Source organism: Schistocerca americana, chromosome 3 (assembly GCF_021461395.2).
Source record: "Schistocerca americana isolate TAMUIC-IGC-003095 chromosome 3, iqSchAmer2.1, whole genome shotgun sequence".
In the NCBI taxonomy this organism is placed as follows: domain Eukaryota; kingdom Metazoa; phylum Arthropoda; class Insecta; order Orthoptera; family Acrididae; genus Schistocerca; species Schistocerca americana.
Window position 1 is genome coordinate 814329514 of NC_060121.1, and position 25742 is coordinate 814355255.

Genomic DNA, 25742 nt, shown 5'->3' on the forward strand with positions numbered 1-25742 from the left:
ATGGCAAAAGGTTCGAAACTTTGCCGGCGCACAGAACAAACATCAAATGTGAAGCACCAGCAAGGACGTTTGTCTATGTATATTAATGGCATTACTTACTGAATGAAAGAATTGGTGCACATTTTTTATCGATTTGATGCGTCTTTCTCGGATAATTCTAAATACATCGGATTTCTCGATTTCAGCGCCATCTGTCAATGGTTTAAAAAATGTTTCAGACAAAACTTGATTACTTTTTATGGAGAATCTGAATCTGCAATAAAAATGGGTGTTTCCATTTAACATTTTTAAGTTGCCCCCCCTCCACCCCCCCAAGGGGGCGAGGGCTGGAGGTCACGTGTAGTATCATTTGATGCCCCCATTTGAGCTTACGAACTTGTCTTACCCACTATTTTTACCCGATGTATAGTTTTCGAGATAATCTCATCCGAAACTTCAGATGGACCACCCTTTAGGTTCAACACCTCTCCCCATGCACTGGGCCGTAATAGTTTCTTTGAAAGGGCTCGGCCGATTTCCTTCCCCACCCTTGACTCGATCCGAGCTTGCGCTCCGTCTCTAAGGACCCCCATGTCAATGGGGCTTTACACCCAATCTTCCTTCCTTCCTCGTACCGAGCCCTTGAGGTCGAGGCGAAATGTCGCAATCCCGACCCAAACGTACCGCTTACATGGTTCAGGTTGGCATGCGTTCTGAACTGAGCGTGCCTGGATAGCCCTGCTGGCAGAGGAACCGGGGGACTCACCTCGCGGTAGACCACTTCGGCGCCGCCGGCTGGCGGGCAAGTGTCCTCCCCATAGGTGTTGTTGTCGCTGCCGGAGCTGCCGCTGGAGATGGCCGTGTTGTTCACCATGGACACGATGGCCACCGACAGGTTGACTCGCAGCGAGTACAGGATGGCGATTCCGCTCATGCCCAGCGCCACCAGGATGTACCGAGCCTTGATCTTATCTGAAATACCAAATGCGCCGAGCGTTGTGTAAGAGAGGAAAAGTTTTCTTCAGTAATGAAAAGCATTTACGTGTGTATTTCAAATTATCTACTGGAATGCATGTCCATAAATTGCGTAAAGAAATAGTATGGACAATTCATAGAATTTGTATTTTTTTGTGCAACCATGAAACTCTCATAATAATGCATATCTGAATATTACAAAATCAGATGGGGGTCCCATTACAAATTGTAATGAGTGTGTCCTACTATTTACAGTCAAGTTGTATCGTTAGCCCAGAAGAACATCTGTGACTGATTACACCAGTTCTTTTATTATTGCTCTACTCATTCATTAAGAAGTATTATGAGTCACTCTGTACATTTCTCATAAAGGATATTTCGTTATTCGACCGTTATCTGAATTATTCAAGCTCACCAGGTCATGTCACATCATGATTTAATTCGCTCTTTCAGGATACAAAGGGACAAAAGCCCTAGTTATATTTGTATGGCTGTGCAACATAGTAAGTCCACAATAACAAATAAAATTGTCAGAGGTCAACAACATGTGTTTATGCCTTTGTGTTCCAAATTTTGATTCGCTGCACATAAGATTAATATTCAGAAAGTTACATGGTTCGATGTATTTGTTTAGTTAGAATGAAGTCCCTACGAATACATATCGAAACACATTAATGAAGCACATCTTGTAACTGATAATGTCGAAAACCACCCAGATTTATCTATCTATCATCGGGACTTACTAATATTTATTTCAAATGATTCCAATGTTGGGCGAAACTAATATCTCCTTTACAGAGACGTATCATGAGTCGTGCTCGGATAGCTCAGTAGGTAGAGCATTTGCCCATGAAAGGCAAAGGTTCTAGATCAGAGTTGCAGTCCAGCGCAAGGTTTTAATCCAGCAGAAAGCTTCATAAGTAATCGCTTTATGATAGAGGTGACAAGACAGATTTAAACAATTATCGTCCAGTTTTTTACTGATATGTTTTTCCCAAAATATTCGAAAAATTAATGTACTCAAGAGTACTTTCACACTGCAATGGGAACGATTTACTTAACATATCACAGTTTGGATTCCAGGAGAGCTGTTCGAATGAGAATGCTATTTTAACATTCACCCATCAACTAGTACAAGCCTTAAATAACAAAATGTTTCCAGCTGCTGTTCTTATGATATTTTCAAGGCACGTGATTGTGTAGATCATGTTACTGTCTCAGAAAAACTGAAGTTTTATATAATTAACAGCTTTACACACAGCTGGTTAGATTGTACTTAGCAAACATAATGTAATAAGCTGTGCTGAATAATTGGTACAATGTTGGAAGGATAGAGTGGAGAGAAATTACAAAGGGAGGCCCACAGGGTTCAATTTTTGGTCCACTCCTATTCCTTATATACATTTGAATCATCTATCACTTGACATTCATCAAGCAGAATTGATACTTTTTGCAGACAATACTAGTGCTATAATAAATCCCATTAGAGAGAAAGTAACAGAAAAGATGGTAAATGACACTTTCCAAAGAATTATGAAATGGTGCTCAGAAAATGGACCCTCCCTAAAGTTTGAAAAAAAAAAAAAAAACACACAGTATTCAGTCCTTTACAAGAAATAGGGTGATACCAACAATTGATGTGGCACAAGAGCAAGAGTAAGTAATTAGGGCCCAATGCTCCAGATTTTTAGGTGTATGTGTTAATGAATACTTGAAGGAGCATATTACTGAGCTCTACAACAATTAAGTTCAGCTACTTTTACTCTTCGTATAACTGCTGATCTTGGAAACAAACGAATCAACCTGCAGACTTACTTTGCATATTTCCACTCAGTAATGTCTTATGGAATAATCTGCTGCGGTAACTAATCACTTAGAAAGCACTGATTGCCCGAAAGTGAGCAGTAAGAATAATATGTGGTGTTCATTCACGGACATCATGTAGCCCCCTCTTCAAGAAACTAGGTATTTATATTGCACCATCACAGTACATATATTCGCTAATGAATTTTGTCGTAAATAATCTGTCACAATTTGAGAACAGTGATATCCATGTCTACAATGCGAGGGAAAAATTACCTTCTTTACTCATTGTCAAAGCTGCCAGTGGCTCAGAAAGGAGTTCAATATGAAGCAACAAAAGTATTTGATTATTTTCCCAATAACACAAAATTTCTGGCAGGTAGCAAAGCAACCCCTTCCATTTCAATAACGAATTTCTACTTAATAACTGACAACAAGTTTGGTACTTTGTTTTTAAGTGTAGTTGCCTGGCCAAGACTGAAATAACAATGTGTTCATTAATGTTAACACTAATCACGTATACATATCTTATATCTTATAAACTGACCTGTTCCATATCACTTCTATGAAAGAATTGTTCAAATGACATATGAAACGTGTAACTAACTAACATATCTGAGTGTTCTTGTAGATCCAACATGACTAAAGGAGGATGTGTCACTTTGACAAAAATGAAATAAACTAGATTCTTCCAGTAGATGTCACTAATTCACATTACCTATTTGTTTGGGTATCTGACTGCTTAGTGTAGTATTTTATCCAACATGTGTCTCTACAGTTATGGATATGGTTATGTCCATTTTGGAACATCGTACCGTTTAGAATTAAAAGTGGAGTATTAGGTACCTGAAACAGCCTGGCAGATTAAAACTGTGTGCCGGACCGAGACTCGAACTCGGGACCTTTGCCTTCTGTGAAGTTTGGAAGGTAGGAGACGAACTGCTGGCGGAATTAAAGCTGTGAGGACGGGGAGTGAGTCGTGCTTGGGTAGCTCAGTTGGTAGAGCACTTGTTCGCGAAAGGCAAAGGTCCCGAGTTCGAGTCTCGGTCCGGCACACAGTTTTAATCTACCAGGAAGTTTCATATCAGCGCACACTCCGCTGTAGAATGAAAATTTCAATCTATTGGCTACCTGCTTAGGAAGTTATTTTTAGCACGCTCGTTTTGTAACAATTTAGATAATGGAAATATCATTGGAGCATTTAGTATGAGAGTCCAGATCATGTTTTAGGCATCAGTTTCAACAGGTGCGTGCGGGCGTATGTGTGTGTCAAAATAACAGTGCAACATTTGACCTAAGCGTTGCATTGTTGCGTTATAGACCTATTTTTCAGACATTTTAGGTTGAAGTAACTATGTCACACTTTACAGGCATTAAAGAACAATCTAGATGCAGAAAATATTTAATTTTAGGGTCTGTTGTGTCTTCTGCCAAGTATGGTACAGAGACCAAACTATGGACATTCACAAGCTCTGTTAAACCTGTAAGTTTATGACATATTTTACATGTAAAAATTCTGTAAGTTACACCTGTTATGCAATTTTTGGGAAATACTTTTGAAAATGACGCAAAAATTTTCGATCGTTCAGAGATTTTTGAGCACAGCCAAGACAACTGTTCTGGGGCTACAGTGTGATTTTATTTATATTAATAGCCACCCAAATACTGCACTCTGATTTGCTGAAGATGGGAGGGAGGGGAGAGGATAGCAGGGAGAGGGGTGGGTATACACTCCTGGAAATGGAAAAAAGAACACATTGACACCGGTGTGTCAGACCCACCATACTTGCTCCGGACACTGCGAGAGGGCTGTACAAGCAATGGTCACACGCACGGCACAGCGGACACACCAGGAACCGCGGTGTTGGCCGTCGAATGGCGCTAGCTGCGCAGCATTTGTGCACCGCCGCCGTCAGTGTCAGCCAGTTTGCCGTGGCATACGGAGCTCCATCGCAGTCTTTAACACTGGTAGCATGCCGCGACAGCGTGGACGTGAACCGTATGTGCAGTTGACGGACTTTGAGCGAGGGCGTATAGTGGGCATGCGGGAGGCCGGGTGGACGTACCGCCGAATTGCTCAACACGTGGGGCGTGAGGTCTCTACAGTACATCGATGTTGTCGCCAGTGGTCGGCGGAAGGTGCACGTGCCCGTCGACCTGGGGCCGGACCGCAGCGACGCACGGATGCACGCCAAGACCGTAGGATCCTACGCAGTGCCATAGGGGACCGCACCGCCACTTCCCAGCAAATTAGGGTCACTGTTGCTCCTGGGGTATCGGCGAGGACCATTCGCAACCGTCTCCATGAAGCTGGGCTACGGTCCCGCACACCGTTAGGCCGTCTTCCGCTCACGCCCCAACATCGTGCAGCCCGCCTCCAGTGGTGTCGCGACAGGCGTGAATGGAGGGACGAATGGAGACGTGTCGTCTTCAGCGATGAGAGTCGCTTCTGCCTTGGTGCCAATGATGGTCGTATGCGTGTTTGGCGCCGTGCAGGTGAGCGCCACAATCAGGACTGCATACGACCGAGGCACACAGGGCCAACACCCGGCATCATGGTGTGGGGAGCGATCTCCTACACTGGCCGTACACCACTGGTGATCGTCGAGGGGACACTGAATAGTGCACGGTACATCCAAAGCGTCATCGAACCCATCGTTCTACCATTCCTAGACCGGCAAGGGAACTTGCTGTTCCAACAGGACAATGCACGTCTGCATGTATCCCGTGCCACCCAACGTGCTCTAGAAGGTGTAAGTCAACTACCCTGGCCAGCAAGATCTCCGGATCTGTCCCCCATTGAGCATGTTTGGGACTGGATGAAGCGTCGTCTCACGCGGTCTGCACGTCCAGCACGAACGCTGGTCCAACTGAGGCGCCAGGTGGAAATGGCATGGCAAGCCGTTCCACAGGACTACATCCAGCATCTCTACGATCGTCTCCATGGGAGAATAGCAGCCTGCATTGCTGCGAAAGGTGGATATACACTGTACTAGTGCCGACATTGTGCATGCTCTGTTGCCTGTGTCTATGTGCCTGTGGTTCTGTCAGTGTGATCATGTGATGTATCTGACCCCAGGAATGTGTCAATAAAGTTTCCCCTTCCTGGGACAATGAATTCACGGTGTTCTTATTTCAATTTCCAGGAGTGTAGTTTGTTACATGATGATGATGGCATCATTGATAAGGGTGATGTGATTTGTCACATGTTAGATAAGGGGTACATTGTCAACTAACACATGGGACTGGGTACGTGATAAGCATATGATGACCTTCAGCAGACAGTTGAAAGTCAAAGTGAGTAGTTTCTAAGTAGATTTACTACTCCTATCACTTGTAAATTATGTGGTTTTGTCCGCCTGGCTAGCCGAGCGGTCTACCGCGCTGCTTGCCGAGCGGGAAGGCGTGCCACCGCCCGGCACGAATCCGCCCGGCGGATTAGTGTCGAGGTCCGGTGTGCCGGCAAGCCTGTGGATGGTTTTTAAGGCGGTTTTCCATCTACCTCGGCGAATGCGGGCTGGTTCCCGTTATTCATAGCAAAAGAGAGTGCAATATTTCGCAAAATTTACTGAAAATATATGACGCAGCAGTAGACGGAGGCGAAAACATTGACACACAAATTATTATGCCTATAAAGGAATACGAGTACTGTTTGGCAAAAATTATTAAAATGTTTGCGCCATGCGTACATGGGTCCTTTAGCGATAGAGGATAGAAACAGCTTCAATCAGAATCTGCCACTTCACCCATGGAAGCTACTATCCCGAGAATGTAATATCACCTATGCAAAGAAGCATTTTTATCTTTCGCTATATCCGTAGTAGCATTAATTGTAGGCTTACTTTTCTACACGACGACAAACGTATAGGACATGGTGATGGAAAACCTCAAAATAGATCCATGTCGGTTACAAAAGCATTTGAGGATGAAATACGTCCACCGAAACACGTTGTGATATGTTAACACAACATTATCTCTTGGTCATGGAGAACACATAAGAAAAATTTCAATATCTTATATTAAAATTTAAATCCTTCGTGACGCTTGGATACAGTCTCAATCTCTATACTGAGTATAAAAATTTGTAGTAATTATGAATGTAATAAACAGTGTTAATGACTAATACTATCAAAGGGCATAAAATTAATCTGAATGATCAACAAAATAGTTTGATTTCAGAGTAGTGGTTGTACCGTATCTAGGTGTCAAAAGCATGTTCAAGGGCACGTTAAACCGAAACTTCTTTAATTTTTTAGTACGAGTATTAGGTCTCTCGTAATCTATCTCACCAGACCACACAGAACCAGTCTACTTTTTTGAACATTGCACAGTTTTATAAATGTTTTATGAACCTGGAGCTCAGCAGCGTGCACTAAACTCAAGAACTTTATTTTTGGCAACTAGAAGTCGTCATCGGCTGCGTAAAACATATTTTTGAAATTTTATTCTGCCGGACAAGTATCGCGACACACGTCCATCCTCAGAGGCCAGGTGTACAAATCGTTGCGTTGTATAAACAATCTCTGAGATTCAGTGTTTGTGAAAATTGCGACACCTCGAAGGAAACGTCTGAATCACTCCGACATCGGAGAATGTGTAGGGCAGTGAAACCATGATACGTGATTAAGATTGCAGAGAGATGGCGTTCACGTAGGATAAGAAGCGTCTTCTATCGTGTTATCGGACAGGTCAGTGTTACGCCACGTTCAATGGGTGCGGAAGTGTCCAGTGAAGTGAAAACGTGCAAGCAAGTGACGGAATATCTCGTCAACGTCAAGGGCCGCAATATCAGCATGTCAGTTAGTTCGAACAGGGAAGGTTGATTGCACTCAGGGAAACAGGTTTTTCGTACCGTGACATTGTGGCTCGCACAGAGCATGCTGCTATGATAGTGATGCTTGTATAGAACCAGTGGATAGAAGAGGAAAGTCAAACATCAATGAGCGGGTACTGGAACACACATTGCGATCACAGCACAGGATGACTGCCATCTTGTGTGCATAGCTGAAACCCACAGAGTTGCTTTGTGCACAGTGTCAGCATGACGTTGGAGCACTGCAACAGGTATGGACATGTCTGCTTCGAAGGTTTGAAACCACCTGCTGAGGGCTGTACTGGTGGGACGCATCGTACTGTGTCGGTTTCCACTGACCAAAAACCACCAATATCTCAAACTGCAGTGGACGCTTGGACGCCGTCACTGGCGTACTGAATGGCGAAGTGTAGTGTTTTCGGACGAGTCCCGCTTAAGTCTGTCCTACAATAATGGCCCTGTACTTGTTGGACATCACCTTGGTGAACGCAGTCGGATAGACTGCATTGTTGAGTGGTATAGCGGTCGACGGTCTAATATGATGTTTTGTTTCGCCATTAGCTGTAACTTGCGATCCCACGTCCTACGTATCGAGGACAGTATGCATAGCAACAGCTACATCAGAAGGGTTTTAGACCCTGAGGCGCTGCCCCTCCTGCAGGTATCTCCACATTCCATATTTTAGATGGAAAATGTCCATCCACATATGGCGAGGTATATGCAAGCTTTCTTCGAAGAACGATGTACCGCTGTTATCCTAGCCTGCTCGTTTGCCTGGCACCTCATCCATGGAACATGTATGGTATATGGTCAGTCACCAACTTGCTTGTTCTGGTCTTCCAATAACCACCATCGGTGCTTTGTGGACGCTCCCACAAATCGTGTGGTAATGTGTTCCCATCGCGTAACCAGGCCCTCTTTGATTCCATGCCACGGCGTCTAGCAGCTCTGGTTGCAGCACATAGTAGCTTCACTATACTGTATTCGCATGGTCAAAGCGCGTGTACACTGGTTAGCCAGAACATTATGACCACATACCTAAAAGCCAGTATGTCCACCCCTGGCAAGGATAAATGTGGCGACACATATCTGCGTGGAAGCAGTGAGGCCTTAGGAGATCGCTGGAGGGATTTGGCACCACATCTTCACATACAAATCACCTAAATCCTGTAAATTCCGGGGAGGGTTGGGCGATGAGCTCTGACGCAACGTTACATCACATCCCAGATGTCTTCGATCGGGTTCCGATCTGTCCAGTCCGGGAGCCGGAACACCAATTTGAACTCGCCATTGTGTTCCTCGAAACACTCCATCACACTCCTGGCCTTGGACATAGTGCATTGTCTTGCTGAAAAATTCCACTGCCATCGGGGAACAGGATCGTCATGAAGGGGTTTAGTGGTCTGCAACCAGTGTACGATACTCCTTGCCTTGCACGAGCTCCACTGAACCGATGGATGACCACGTGAATGTTCACCAGAGCATAATGCAGCCGCCGCCAGCTTGTCTCCGTTACATCCTGTCAGGGAGCTGTTCCTCTGGAAGACGACGGACTATTGCCTCACATCGGCATGATGAAGAAGGTAATGGGATTCATCAGATGATGCAACGCTCTGCCATTGCGGCAGCGTCCAGTGCCGATGGTCACGTGCGAAGTTCAGTCGTAGTTGCCGATGTCGTGGTGTTAACATTGGCACATGCATGGGTCGTCTGCTGCGGAGGCCCATGAGTAGGAGTTCATATGGTTCAAATGGCTCTGAGCACTATGGGACTTAACTTCTGAGGTCATCAGTCCCCAGAACTTAGAACTACTGAAACCTAGCTAACCTAAAGACATCTCACACATCCATGCCCGAGGCAGGGTTCGAACCTGCGACCTTAGCGGTATCGCGGTTCCTGACTGTAGCGCCTAGAACCGCTCGGCCACTCCGGCACTGTGTTCTCAGACATTCTTCTACTCTACCCAGTATTAAAGGCTGATGTTTGTTCCGCCACATTCGCCGCCTGTCCTGTTGTATCAGTCTGTCCAGCCTACGACGTCCGACATCCATAGTGAGGCGTGGCTGCCTAACCCCGCGACATCTGGACGTGATTTCACTTTGGTTTCGCCAGTGTTTAAGACACTCACCACAGTACTCCTCGAACACCCGAAAAGTCGTACAGTTTCCTGAAGGCTCATGCCAAGCCTCCGGCCATCACAATCTGGCTCAGTCAAACGCGAACAGATCTTGCGCCTTTTACACACATACAGCACACTCAGTGATACTATATGCTCAGTGCGTGTGCCCGCCAGGTGAGCTGCTGTCACCTGGACGGGTTTATATCGATAGTAGGTCGGTAGTCATAACGTTTTGGCAGCTCAGTGTATAGATCTGACAAGGGAACCTCCCCATCGCACCCCCCTCAGATTTAGTTATAACTTGGCACAGTGGATAGGCCTTGATAAACTAAACACAGATCAATTGAGAAAACAGGAAGAAGTTGTGTGGAACTGTGAAAAAATAAGCAAAATATACAAACTGGTCATCAGTCTTGGCCACATAGGCAACATAAAGGAGAACGTGAGCTGAGGAGCGCCGTGGTCACGTGGTAGAGTGAGCAGCTGCAGAAGGAGAGGTCCTTGGTTCAAGTCTTCCCAGGAGCGAAGATTTTACTTTCTTTATTTTTGCATAGTTATTATCTGTCCGTTCGTTCATTGACGTCTCTGTTCACTGTAATAAGTTTAGTGTCTGTGTTTTGCGACCGCATCGCAAAACCGTGCGATTAGTAGACGAAAGGACGTGCCTCTCCAATCGGAACCGAAAACATTTGATCGCAAGGTCATAGGTTAACCGATTCCTCCACAGGAAAACACATCTGATATATTCTATACGACACTGGTGACGGCATGTGCGTCATATGACAGGAATATGTTGTCGACCCACCTAACTTGTACACTTGGCGAATGGGTTAAAAGATTCTTCTACCTTGCCCGATTTAGGTTTTCTTGTGGATGTGATAATCACTCCCAAAAAAGTGATGAAGACATAAGAGTTTGTCACATAAACTAAAAATAAAAAATTAAAGTTCTCACTCGGTGGAAGATTTGAACCAAGGACCTTCCGTTCCGCAGCTGCTCACGTTACCACGAGACCACGGCGCTGCTGCGGTCCCAATCGCATTAATGTTGCCTATCTTGCAATGAACTACTCAGTTTGTATATTTTGCTTATTTTTTCACAGTTCCACACAACTTCTTCCTGTTTTCTCAATTGATCTGTGTTCAGTTTTTCAAGGCCTATCCACTGTGCCAACTTATAACTAAATCTGAGGGGGGTGCGATGGGGAGGTTCCCTTGTGAGCCGCGCGGAGTGGCCTTTCGGTTAGAGACCCAATGCCACCGATTGCGCGGCCCCTCCCGCCGGAGGATAGAGTCCTCCCTCGGGCATGTGTGTGTGTGTGTGTGTGTGTGTGTGTGTGTGTGTTGCTCTTAGCATAAGTTACTTTAAGTAGTGTGTAAGTCTAGGAACCGATGACCTCAGCAGTTTGTTCCCTTAGGAATTCGCACACATTTATAGTTCTGTAATTCTGGTCGTTTGTATAAATTTCATTGTAATCACATGTTTTAATCTTGGTTTTCCCATTTTCACCAACAATAGTGTGGTGTCACCGCCAGACACCACACTTGCTAGGTGGTAGCTTAAATCGGCCGCGGTCCATTTAGTACATGTCGGACCCGCGTGTCGCCACTGTGTAATCGCAGACCTAGCGCCACCACCAAGGCAGGTCTCGTGATACGAGAGAGCACTCGCCCCAGTTGTACGAGAACCTAGCTACCGACCAGATGTACGAAGCCTTTCTCTCTCATTAGCCGAGAGACAGAATAGCCATCAGCTAAGTTAATGGCTACGAACTAGCAAGGCGCCATTAGCCCTACAGTGATTGTAATTAAAGTCTCCTGTGTATCGTCAAGATCGATGTACCACAATGATATTAAAGATAAGTATTAATACAGCTACGTACTTTTCTTAATAACATTAATTACGTAGCCTGTTCCAGTACTTCACGCCCGTCTGCGTTAGTCTAGCGTGCATTTTCAGCCATCTCAACTTCACGGTGTCGGCCCAGCTACCGACACAACAAATAGTGTAAAATCGATTGTGTATGCTGCCATATACGTGTGTACCATCGTGTGTAGAGTGTTTCTTAGAGTCTGTTCAGATGAAGTAACAATTTCCACAGTATGCCTCTAGTATGTAAAGTCGTATGGCGTGATGCCCGACGGGCAGGTTGAGCCACCTAAACAGAAAGGCTTTACGACTCCTTCTCGCACAATGATACCTATCCTTTGTGGAGTGCGATTTTTGGGTGTTTAAATGTATCACGTAAGTGTCGGTGACTGTAATGTGTGTGTGTGCGTGTGTGTGTGTGTGTGTGTATGTGTGTGTGTGTGTGTGTGTGTGTGTGTGTAGTGCAGCGTCCTGCTCATGTTGGATGATGATGAGAGAAGGGAGAGGGTGAAACCGGGTACCGGCACATAGTCTCCTCACTCCTCTCGAATAGCACCAAGGAGGCCACCGAACTTAACTCCCCATATGACGGACGGATCATAATCAACAGCGTTACATGCCCTCGTTCCATCAGTCAGCGCGGAGACGTTTGGGACTGAATCCAGGACATTGGCGCAAAGACTAATGATCAGCGACTCTGCAGCACCATCCCTCCTGCCAGCAGCTCGTGACGTAACCAGGCGCTTATCCATCCAAGCAGTGGCTATGCCCGACGTCTCTTAACTCGATGATATGACGAAAACAGGTATATTCAACGAAGCAGGGCTTGGCTAGTGTGCCTCTGAAGATGGGCATGTGTCCCGACACTTGCCTGACGGGAAAAAATTTTGAAGTCGTAAAATGCAGCGACTGACAGCTTTTAGTCACCAAAAATGAAGTTATACCTTGCAGCCACAGTATGTTCCTTATTTAACAACCCAGTAGCTGTCTGACCACGTTTCGAACCGCTGCCTGTAACACTCACAATGTGTACGCCAAGCCGGCAGTAAATTTTCTACATAACCAGACGCACATATTCTTCCCCTCGTAATTGAAATAAAAATTTAAGTTGTTGTTCCACTCAAGCTTACCTGTAGTATCAATGAGATCCAGCTCGGCTTCTGTCAGCCCTCCGTGGCCTTTCTCTTCATTTCCTGGCTCCCTTGCTGCTCCCATCTTTCAGGTTGAGTAGCAAAGTACAGCAGTCCGCTCTTCAAACGGTCGCAGTGGGTAGCACGAATGCACACTGGCTGCAGCCTTCAACAAAAGACAGCAGTCTTATTTTTAATATCAAACGCCAAGCTGCCCACCCCATCCACACTCGCGCAGATACTGTGTCAGACAGACCCCCGTGCCGTCACGGCCCGTCACGTTTTATACCCGCGACACTTACGAAACTATGGACCGCGCTGTGACTATTTCGTAACCGAACAAATGCATTCCTGATCCTCTGGACACAAAAGACGATTTAAGTCCACCGCCTCATCATACAATTAGCAATACCGGCTGGGCCAAGATAAACGGATCAAAAGTGATTTACAACAGCTTTATGCGGGACTTAGCGGTACTATCTGAGGGATGAAGCGCGGGAAGGCGGCGATGGTACGATGAAAAATTCACGCCCACGATTTTGCTATCGCGAAAGTATTCCTTGAAAGATAGCAACGCCGCTACTAACGTCATCCAGATACGCTACCGACAAGAAAAATCGCAGTTTGCTCTTTCGAACTGTGGTTTACATCCTGAAACTGTTGTCTGTACAACATCAGACTACGTACTAAAAGGCCGAACACCATATGTAGATCAATTTTTTTAAACGCCTAAGTGTTTAAATAGACATAACCTCTGACAAATGTGTCTTACAACAGTCACAGGTGTGTAGAAACAGTCATAAATCTGAGGTAGCACATTATTATTATTATTATTATTATCATTATTATTGTGTGCCCACTGGTACCTTTTCCATCAAACCTGTGCCCCCTAAGATGGTTTACGGAGACATAAAACGGGATGACAGCACAAAGGTTTGAGTTCCTTCTATCCACGATAAAAATACGGAATATTAAAACAATCATCTCGCTAATCAAGACTTGCTATAAGAGAAGGTATTACTTATTTCTGTTACATACTAAAAATGCTCCTGTTGAAGCAGTAGATGCCATATTTTTGGCATTTGTTCCTGACAAAGGCTAGCCTTTATCAAACTAAAGGTGGCGCGTTCCACAAATGACCAACTGTTTTACATTTAGACGAAGTAGAAATATTTTCAGCACATAACATAATCAGCGCAACGCAACACAATCAGTTTCAAACTACGCTGCAGACACACAGCCGACAACTTAGAGGACTCGCCTTGCTTACGTACGATTTGACGTTCTTGTTGGTTTGTTTTACTGTGGTAATGCCGACCTGTTACGTGACATAAAGAAAACCAAATCATATCTTTTTGTTCCGATTTGCTGTATAACCTAGACCACAAGATAGTGGTGTATATTCTTAGCGTTCGCTATGCGTGCTATTTTCTCTTAATATGTCGACTGCCGTTGGGTTTTGCGTCAAGTTATTTTTGATACTGTGACAACTACTTGTCTTACCATCCGTGATAAGTCCTAGGCTGTAAATATGCATACTATTGTATTTCTTAGCTTACTGTGTGACATTTTACTTTAAATAAAGATTAGTACTCATAAATACTAGGCGGTTCCTCATCTAAAAGAATTTTATAGCATTTTATATGAAAAATACAGAAAACAGACGAGTTTTGATTCAACGGAGCTTTTGATTGTACACTGTCTATTTCTGATCTTTTTAATGAATTTACATGTTCCCTTGTAAATCTGTGGAGTTTTATGCCTAACAAATATGTACACATGGTTTTAGTCTATGTGCTGGATGTACACAAAGATTTGATTTAACGCTACTACATTCATTTTTAAGCTCACGCAGTATTGTGATTACCCGTCACTTCCTGTACACTTGCTTTGTACACCCTTATATACTAAATGTATATTCCTTTATTATGTAGGGGCCTGAAGATATCAAAATAAATTGCCGAAACTGGTTGCTTTCAGAATAAAATGAAATATCGTAAATTATACGGCTGTAGGTTAAGTTATTGACATTGAAAACTACTTACCAGCCGATGACCCTTGGCCGTGTTGGACCAACAGAGATTAATTCTATCGAAAGGACACGTGAAATTTAGAGTTAAAAAAAAATTTTCTTTGTTACGGGAAACGCACCAATGCCTTCTGTAGACAGTGGGCTGACTCCACCTACACAGTTAAAAACGAAATTGCACATGTCTGGAGAAACACGTGAGAAAATGACGACTCTGAGTAGGTACACGCGGAATTAAGAATAACAGTGGTCCTGTCACACTTCCCTGACGGATCCTGACGATACCCTTGTCTTTTATAATGTCAAACCCCAGTCATCCTTTTTTAGCACCTTTCCGTAATTCTTCGTTATATTTTGGGGAGACTGAACTATTCTGCCACCCGCTTCAGAGAAACTAGCGGAAAATTTTTAGACAACATACTTGTATGGAGATAAACAAATTTAAGCTCATGCAGAGAGCCAACCATGCACAGTTACCAACCGTGCACAGGCAGGGTGACGACTCCAGCGAGCGACCAGATGGGTATAAAACTCTGTTTATTTATGTAACTTCGACTAATTACTTGTAGATTACGTACATGATTACTTACTAATATTATAACTTTACAGTGTAAATTGCCCTGAAGATGACCCCATCACAGGCTGAAACCGGTTGGCGGCAAAATAAATAATGTGATTGTGACTGTCATTTTGGATAATTAAACTAGCAGAAAGCCTTCCTCGAACGCTATAGTGCTCAATACAGACGTTCCACGCGTTATTATTCTCGTGGCTGAAGTCTGTGGAGGAAACGGAGCGAGTTGCGCAATGTCTTGATACTGTACGCCCATTCACAAGGACGGTGGTTCAACTCCTCGTTTGGACGTCCAGATTTAGTTTCCTTAAATTGCTCAAGACGAGTTCTGGACGGTGGCTAGTGACCTCGTTGGGGACGGGACGTTAAACTCTAGTATTTCTTTCTCCTGAAACGAAGAGCAAATGATACCTGAAAACCTTTCACAATATACTGCGTTTACAGCCTCTTGACCTTCATGCAAGCTGAGCTGTTTCGTACACACTGAGTGTTGTTTTCAGTCACATGAGCTGTTACTGGCGTAGGGCGTCACCAGCGTTTTAATCATTGCCAAAGATGTTATCTCCACTAAAACACCCCAGTTCGTCAAAAGCAGTTCCACAATTACAGTCAACCGATCGTACTTCGTTACGTTCTATTCTGCTACCAGTTCGGTCACATCCTTCTGTATTAATAATAAGTGAATAAACGGTTTTTACTAGTAACAGTCGAACAGAAAAATTCCATTTCGATCTTAGAATGTTATTTCTGATTCACTGTCCCAACAGCACCAAATCGGTCGACATCTACTCGCCAACCACTGCACAGTACTTAGGGGGAACTTCGTACCAGTGTTGAAGATCTGTTGTGTTCCATTCGCGTATTGTGTTAGGGGAAAAAAAGAGACTGTCCACGTGATTCAGTTCGCGCTCTAAGCTTTCTTTTCTTATTCCAATGATCACTACGCTATTACCCCGAGCTGCATACAGGCGTTGTGTAAGTCAACGGGGACAGTTGAAAATGTGTGCCGCGACTGGAACGCGAACCCGGGATATCCTGCTTTCATTTATCCATCTTTTTTTATCTCATTTTGTTCGATATTATTCGTTGAGTTTGTTCGAGGCGGACGTCCGATGACACCCTTGTACTTTCTTCACTGATCCAATCACTCAGTTTTTTTCTTACAGAGTGTAGCTAACCTTCCGACCGAACATGCTGAGTTACTGTGCCGTCATCCATCTGAGCCACCGAGGACACAGAGAATACTGCGACTGCAGGGACTTATCTGTGGCACGCCTACCGTGAGAACCACATTCGCACACATTCGCAACTTATTGTCCTGCATTATATAGGTAGTGCCCCTGCCCACTATACTCATTACTTGCGGCTATATTGCCAATTCCCATAAGAGTTTGGGCACTGTTTGTGCACCCGCACAGCAAAAGATGGTCAGATGGATAGAGCGTCTGCCATGTAAGCAGGAGATCCCGGGTTCGAGTCCCGTTTGGGGCACACATTTTCAACTGTCCCCGTTGACTTATGACAATGGCTTACGCAGCTACAGGTATTCATTTCATTGTAATTTCATTCTAACGAGCTGCATAGTCACCGATGGTATCTGTTCTTTTGGACATGTATGAAAGAACAGATAAAATCTTCATATAGTTAAGGCTCACCTTCTTCTTCTGTACGGATGCACAAACAGTGCCCGAACTGTTACGGGAATCAGCGATAAAGCCGCTAGTAATGAGTATAATGGGCAGGGGCACTGTGCATATAGTGCGGTACAATAAGCTGTGAATGTGGGTCTCTCGGGAGGTGTGCCAGAGATAAATCCCTGCAGTCGCACTATTGGGCAGGTGCACTATGCATATAGTGCGCGAAAGGTAAGCTGGCAATGTGGGTCTTTCAGGAGGTGTGCCAGAGATGAATCCCTGCAGTCGCACTATTGGGCAGGTGCACTATGCATATAGTGCGGGACAGTAAGCTGGGAATGTGGGTCTTTCAGGAGGTGTGCCAGAGATAAATCCCTGCAGTCGCACTATTGGGCAGGTGTACTATGCATATAGTGCGGGACAGTAAGCTGGGGATGTGGGTCTTTCAGGATGTGTGCCAGAAATAAATCTCTGCAGTCTCACTATTGGGCAGGTGCACTATGCATATAGTGCGAGACAGTAAGCTGGGAATGTGGGTCTATCAGGAGGTGTGCCAGAGATAAATCGATGCAGTCGCACTATTGGGCAGGTGCACTATGTATATAGTGCGGGACAGTAAGCTGGGAATGTGGGTCTCTCGGGAGGTGTGCCAGAGATAAATCTCTGCAGTCGCACTACTGGGCAGGTACACTATGCATATAGTGCAGGAAAGTAAGCTGGGACTGTGGGTCTCTCGGGAAGTGTGCCAGAGATAAATCGATGCAGTCGCACTATTGGGCAGATGCCCTAAGCGCATAGTGCGGGACAGTAAGCTGGGAATGTGGATCTTTCGGGAGGTGTGCCAGAGTTAATCGCTGCAGTCGCACTATTGGGCAGGTGCACTATGCATATAGTGCGGGTCAGTACACTGGGAATGTGGGTCTTTCGGCAGGTGTACCAGAGATAAATCCCTGCAGTCGCATTATTGGGATGGTGCACTATGCATATAAGGCTGGACAGTAAGCTGGGAATGTGGGTCTTTCAGGAGGTGTGCCAGAGATAAATCCCCGCAGTCGCACTATTGGGCAGGTGCATTATGCATATAGTGCAGGACAGTAAGCTGGGAATGTGGGCCTTTCGGGAGGTGTGCCAGAGATAAATTCCTGCAGTCGCACTATTGGGTAGGTGCACTATGCATATAGTGCAGGACAGTTAGCTGGGAATGTGAGTCTATCAGGAGGTGTGCCAGAGATAAATCCCTGCAGTCGCATTATTGGGCAGGTGCACTATGCATATAGTGCGAGACAGTAAGCTGGGAATGTGGGTCTTTCCGGAGGTGTGCCAGAGATAAATCCCTGCAGTCGCACTATTGGCACGTGCACGATGCATATAGTGCGGGACAGTAAGGTGGAAATGCGGGGCTTTTGGCAAGTGTGCCAGAGATAAATCCCTGCAGTCGCATTATTCGGCAGGTGCACTATGAATATAGTGCGGGACAGTAAGCTGGCAATGTGGGTCTTTCGGGAGGTGTGCCAGAGAAAAATCCCTGCAGTCGCGCTATTGGGCACGTGCACTATGCATATAGTGCGGGACAGTAAGTTGGGAATGTGGGTCTTTCGGGAGGTGTGCCAGAGGTAAATCCCTGCAGTCGCATTATTGGGCAGGTGCACTAAGCATATAGTGCGGGACAGTATGCTGGGAATGTGGGCCTTTCGGGAGGTGTGCCAGAGAAAAATCACTGCAGTCGCGCTATTGGGCATGTGCACTATGCATATAGTGCGGGAAAGTAAGCTGGGAATGTGGGTCTTTCGGGAGGTGTGCAAGAGATAAATCCCTGCAGTCAAACTATTGGACTCGAGCACTATGCATATAGTGCGGGACAGTAAGTTGGGGAAGTGGGTCTTTTGGCAAGTGTGCCAGAGATAAATCCCTGCCGTCGCACTATTGGGCAGGTGAACTATGCATATAGTGCAGGACAGTAAGCTGGGAATGCGGGTCTTTCGGGAGGTGTGCCAGAGATAAATCCCTGCAGTCGCATTATTGGGCAGGCGCACTATGCATATAGTGCGGGAAAGTAAGCTGGGAATGTGGGTCTCTAGAGAGGTGTGCCAGAGATAAATCCTTGCAGTCACACTATTGGGCAGGTGCACTATGCATATAGTGCGGGAAAGTAAGCTGGGAATGTGGGTGTTTGGGGAGGTGTGCCAGAGATAAATCCCTACAGTCGCACTATTTAGCAGGTGCACTATGCATACAGTGCAGGACAGTAAGATGGGAATGTGGGTCTATCAGGAGGTGTGCAAGAGATAAATCGATGCAGTCGCACTATTGGGCAGGTGCACTATGCATATAGTGCGGGAAAGTAAGCTCGGAATGTGGGTCTTTCGGGAGGTGTGCCAGATATAAATCCCAGCAGTCGCACTATTGGGCGGGTGCACTATGCATATAGTGCGGGACAGTATACTGGGAATGTGGGTCTTTCGGGAGGTGTGCAAGAGATAAATCCCTGCAGTCAAACTATTGGACTCGAGCACTATGTATAAAGTGCGGGACAGTAAGTTGGGGATGTGGGTCTTTCGGGAGGTGTGCCAGAGATAAATCCCTGCAGTCAATCTATTGGGCAGGTGCACTATGCACATAGTGCAGGACAGTAAGCTGGGAATGTGGGTCTTTCTGGAGGTGTGCCAGAGATAAATTCCAGCAGTCGCACTATTGGGCGGGTGCACTATGCATACGGTGCGGGACAGTAAGCTGGGAATGTGGGTCTTTCGGGAGGTGTGCCAGAGATAAATCCCTGCAGTAAAACTATTGGGCAGGTGCACTATGCACATAGTGCGGGACATTGAGCTGGGAATGTCGGTCTTTCGGGAGGTGTGCCAGAGATAAATCGATGCAGTAACACTACTGGGCAGGTACACTATGCAAATAGTGCAGGACAGTAAGCTGGAAATGTGGGTCTTTCCGGAGGTGTGCCAGAGATAAATCCCTGCAGTCGCACTATTGGGCATGTGCACTATGGATATAGTGCGGGACAGTAAGCTGGGAATGCGGGTCTTTCGGCAAGTGTGCCAGAGGTAAATCCCTGCAGCCGCACTATAGGGCAGGTGCACTATGCATATAGTGTGGGACAGTAAGCTGGGAATGCGGGTCTTTCGGGAGGTGTGCCAGAGATAAATCCCTGCAGTCACATAATTGGGCAGGTGCACTATGCATATAGTGCGGGAAAGTAAGTTGGGAATGTGGGTCACTCGGGAGGTGTGCCAGAGTTAAATCCCTGCAGTCACACTATTGGGCAGGTGCACTATGCATATAGTGCGGGAAAGTAAGCTGGGAATGTGGATGTTTGGGGAGCTGTGCCAGAGATAAATCCCTACAGGCACACTATTTGGAAGTGCACTATGCATATAGTGCAGGACAGTAAGATGAGAATGTGGGTCTCTCGGGAGGTGTGCCAGAAAAAACTCCCTGCAGTCGCGCTATTGGGCAGGTGCACCATGCATATAGTGCAGGACAGTAAGCTGGAATGTGGGTCTTTTGGGAGGTGTGCCAGAGTTAAAGCCCTGCAGTCGCACTATTGGGCAGCTGCACTATGCATATAATGCGCGTCAGTATGCTGGGAATGTGGGTCTTTCGGCAGGTGTGCCAGAGATAAATGCCGGCAGTCGCATTATTGGGACGGTGCACTATGCATATTGTGTGGGACAGTAAGCTGGGAATGTGGGTCTTTCAGGAGGTGTGCTAGAGATAAATCCCTGCAGTCGCACTATTGGGCAGGTGCACTATGCATATAGTGCAGGACAGTAAGCTGGGAATGTGGGCCTTTCGGGAGGTGTGCCAGAGATAAATCCCTGCAGTCGCACTATTGGGTAGGTGCACTATGCATATAGTGCAGGACAGTAAGATGGGAATTTGGGTGTAGCTAACCCTCCGACCGACATGTTGAGTTACTGTGCCGGCATCCATCTGAGCCACCGAGGACACAGAGAATACTGCGACTGCAGGGACTTATCTGTGGCACGCCTACCGTGAGAACCACATTCGCACACATTCGCAACTTATTGTCCTGCATTATATACGTAGTGCCCCTGCCCACTATACTCATTACTTGCTGCTATATTGCCAATTCCCATAAGAGTTTGGGCACTGTTTGTGCACCCGCACAGCAAAAGATGGTCAGATGGATAGAGCGTCTGTCATGTAAGCAGGAGATACCGGGTTCGAGTCCCGTTTGGGGCACACATTTCCAACTGTCCCCGTTGACTTATGACAATGGCTTACGCAGCTACAGGTATTCATTTCATTGTAATTTCATTCTAATGAGCTGCATAGTCACCGATGGTATCTGTTCTTTTGGACATGTATGAAAGAACAGATAAAATCTTCATATAGTTAAGGCTCGCCTTCTTCTTCTGCACGGATGCACAAACAGTGCCCGAACTGTTACGGGAATCAGCGATAAAGCAGCTAGTAATGAGTATAATGGGCAGGGGCACTGTGCATATAGTGCGGTACAATAATCTGTGAATGTGGGTCTCTCGGGAGGTGTGCCAGAGATAAATCCCTGCAGTCGCACTATTGGGCAGGTGCACTATGCATATAGTGCGCGAAAGGTAAGCTGGGAATGTGGGTCTTTCAGAAGGTGTGCCAGAGATGAATCCCTGCAGTCGCACTATTGGGCAGGTGCACTATGCATATAGTGCAGGACAGTAAGCTGGGAATGTGGGTCTTTCAGGAGGTGTGCCAGAGATAAATCCCTGCAGTCGCACTATTGGGCAGGTGCACTATGCATATAGTGCGGGACAGTAAGCTGGGGATGTGGGTCTTTCGGGATGTGTGCCAGAAATAAATCTCTGCAGTCTCACTATTGGGCAGGTGCACTATGCATATAGTGCTAGACAGTAAGCTGGTAATGTGGGTCTATCAGGAGGTGTGCCAGAGATAAATCGATGCAGTTGCACTATTGGGCAGGTGCACTATGTATATAGTGCGGGACAGTAAGCTGGGAATGTGGGTCTCTCGGCAGGTGTGCCAGAGATAAATCTCTGCAGTCGCACTACTGGGCAGGTGCACTCTGCACATAGTGCAGGACAGTAAGCTGGGAATGTGGGTCTTTTGGGAGGTGTGCCAGAGTTAAATCGATGCAGTCCCACTATTGGGCAGATACACTATGCAAAAAGTGCAAGACAGTAAGCTGGGAATGTGGGTCTTTCCGGAGGTGTGCCAGAGATAAATCCCTGCAGTCGCACTATTGGGCAGGTGCACTATGCATATAGTACGGGAAAGTAAGATGGGAGTGTGGGTCTTTCGGGGGGTGTGCCGGAGATAATGCCCTGAAGTCGCACTATTGGGCAGGTGCACTAGTCCTATAGTGCGGGACAGTAAGCTGGGAACGCAGGTCTCTCGGGAGGTGTGCCAGAAGTAAATCCCTGCAGTCGCACTATTGGCCAGGTACACTATGCATACAGTGCAGCAAAGTAAGCTGGGACTGTGGGTCTCTCGGGAAGTGTGCCAGAGATAAATCGATGCAGTCGCACTATTGGGCAGGTGCCCTAAGCGCATATTGCGGGACAGTAAGCTGGGAATGTGGATCTTTCGGTATGTGTGCCAGAGTTAATCCCTGCAGTCGCACTATTCGGCAGGTGCACTATGCATATAGTGCGGGTCAGTACACTGGGAATGTGGGTCTTTCGGCAGGTGTACCAGAGATAAATCCCTGCAGTCGCATTATTGGGACGGTCACTATGCATATAGTGCTGGACAGTAAGCTGGGAATGTGGGTCTTTCAGGAGGTGTGCCAGAGATAAATTCCTGCAGTCGCACTATTGGGTAGGTGCACTATGCATATAGTGCGGGAAAGTAAGCTGGGAATGTTGGTCTTTCAGGAGGTGTGCCAGAGATAAATCCCAGCAGTCCCATTATTGGGCAGGTGCACTATGCATATAGTGCGGGACAGTAAGCTGGGAATCTGGGTCTTTCGGGAGGTGTGCCAGAGAAAAATCCCTGCAGTCGCGCTATTGGGCAGGTGCACTATGCATATAGTGCGGGACAGTAAGCTGGGAATGTGGGTCTTTCTGGACGTGTGTCAGAGATAATTCCCTACAGTCACACTATTGGGCACGTGCACTATGCATATAGTGCGGGACAGTAGGCTGGGAATGCGGGTCTTTTGGCAAGTGTGCCAGAGATAAATCCCTGCCGTCGCACTATTAGGCAGGTGCACTATGCATATAGTGCAGGACAGTAAGCTAGGAATGCGTGTCTTTCGGGAGGTGTGCCAGAGATAAATCCCTGCAGTCGCATTATTGGGGAGGCGCACTATGCATATAGTGCGGGAAAGTAAGCTGGGAATGTGGGTCTCTAGGGAGGTGTGCCAGAGATAAATTCTTGCCGTCACACTATTGGGCAGGTGCACTATGCATATAGTGCGGGAAAGTAAGCTGGGAATGTGGGTGTTTGGGGATGTGTGCCAGAGATAAATCCCTACAGTCGCACTATTTGGCAGGTGCACTATGCATACAGTGCAGGACAGTAAGATGGGAATGTGGGTCTATCAGGAGGCGTGCAAGAGATAAATCGATGCAGTCACACTATTGGGAAGGTGCACCATGCATATAGTGCGGGAAAGTAAGCTCGGAATGTGGGTCTTTCGGGAGGTGTGCCAGATATAAATCCCAGCAGTCGCACTATTGGGCAGGTGCACTATGCATATAGTGCGGGCCAGTATACAGGGAATGTGGGTCTTTCGGGAGGTGTGCCAGAGATAAATCCCTGCAGTCAAACTATTGGACTCAAGCACTATGTATAAAGTGCGGGACAGTAAGTTGGGGATGTGGGTCTTTCAGGAGGTGTGCCAGAGATGAATCCCTGCAGTCGAACTATTGGGCAGGTGCACTATGCACATAGTGCAGGACAGTAAGCTGGGAATGTGGGTCTCTCGGGAGGTGTGCCAGAGATAAATTCCAGCAGTCGCACTATTGGGCATGTGCACTATGGATATAGTGCGGGACAGTAAGCTGGGAATGCGGGTCTTTCGGCAAGTGTGCCAGAGGTAAATCCCTGCAGCCGCACTACAGGGCAGGTGCACTATGCATATAGTGTGGGACAGTAGGCTGGGAATGCGGGTCTTTCTGGAGGTGTGCCAGAGATAAATCCCTGCAGTCACATAAATGGGCAGGTGCATTATGCATATAGTGCGGGAAAGTAAGCTGGGAATGTGGGTCACTCGGGCGGTGTGCTAGAGTTAAATCCTTGCAGTCACACTATTGGGCAGGTGCTCAATGCATATAGTGAAGGAAAGTAAGCTGGGAATGTGGATGTTTGGGGAGCTGTGCCAGAGATAAATCCGTACAGGCACACTATTTGGAAGTGCACTATGTATATAGTGCAGGACAGTAAGATGGGAATGTGGGTCTCTTGGGAGGTGTGCCAGAAAAAACTCCCTGCAGTCGCCCTATTGGGCAGGTGCACCATGCATATAGTGCGGGACAGTAAGCTGGAATGTGGGTCTTTTGGGAGGTGTGCCAGAGATAAAGCCCTGCAGTCGCACTATTGGGCAGCTGCACTATGCATATAATGCGCGTCAGTATGCTGGGAATGTGGGTCTTTCGGCAGGTGTGCCAGAGATAAATGCCGGCAGTCGCATTATTGGGACGGTGCACTATGCATATTGTGTGGGACAGTAAGCTGGGAATGTGGGTCTTTCAGGAGGTGTGCTAGAGATAAATCCCTGCAGTCGCACTATTGGGCAGGTGCACTATGCATATAGTGCAGGACAGTAAGCTGGGAATGTGGGCCTTTCGGGAGGTGTGCCAGAGATAAATCCCTGCAGTCGCACTATTGGGTAGGTGCACTATGCATATAGTGCAGGACAGTAAGCTGGGAGTTTGGGTCTTTCAGAAGGTGTGCCAGAGATAAATCCCTGCAGTCGCACTATTCGGTAGGTGCACCATCCATATAGTGCAGGACAGTAAGCTGCGAATGTGGGTCTCTCTGGAGGTGTGCCAGAGATAAATCCTTGCAGTCACACTATTGGGCAGGTGCACTATGCATATAGTGCGGGAAAGTAAGCTGGGAATGTGGGTGTTTGGGGAGGTGTGCCAGAGATAAATCCCTGCAGCCGCACTATAGCGCAGGTGCACTATGCCTATAGTGTGGGACAGTAAGCTGGGAATGCGGGTCTTTCGGGAGGTGTGCCAGAGATAAATCCCTGCAGTCGCATAATTGGGCAGGTTCACTATGCATATGGTGCAGGACAGTAAGCTGGGTATTTGGGTCTTTCAGAAGGTGTGCCAGAGATAAATCCCTGCAGTCGCACTATTGGGTAGGTGCACTATGCATATGGTGCGGGACAGCAAGCTGGAATGTGGGTCTTTTGGGAGGTGTGCCAGAGATAAAGCCCTGCATTCGCACTATTGGGCAGGTGCACTATGCATATAGTGCGGGACAGTAAGCTAGGAATGTGGGTCATTCGGGAGATGTGCCAGAGATAAATCCCTGCAGTTGCACTGCTGCGCAGGTGCACTATGCATATAGTGCAGGACAGTAAGCTGGGAATGTGGGTCTTTCGGCAGGTGTGCCAGAGATAAATCCCTGCACTCGCACTATTGGGCAGGTGCACTTTGCATATAGTGCGGGACAGTATGCTGGGAATGTGGGTTTTTCGGGAGGTGTGCCAGAGATAAATCCCTGCAGTCGCACTATGGGGTAGGTTCACTATGCATATGGTGTGGGACAGTAAGTTGGGAATGTGGGTCTTTCAGGAGGTGTGCTAGAGATAAATCCCTGCAGTCGCATAATTGGGCAGGTGCACTATGCATATAGTGCGTGAAAGTAATCTGG

General features: G+C 46.6%; 1 protein-coding gene across 1 annotated transcript in view; it reads right to left on the reverse strand.

The window, feature by feature from the left end:
* The window catches only part of LOC124607067 (sialin-like), a 126626-nt gene that overhangs the window by 76739 nt on the left and 24145 nt on the right, over positions 1-25742 (reverse strand). The window contains exons 2-3 of the mRNA XM_047139242.1: positions 12689-12854; positions 746-951 (exon numbers count right to left, since the gene is read on the reverse strand). Of these exons, the coding sequence (XP_046995198.1) occupies positions 746-951; positions 12689-12773 (291 nt within the window). The 5' untranslated portion in view covers positions 12774-12854. The remainder of the gene's footprint in view (positions 1-745; positions 952-12688; positions 12855-25742) is intronic.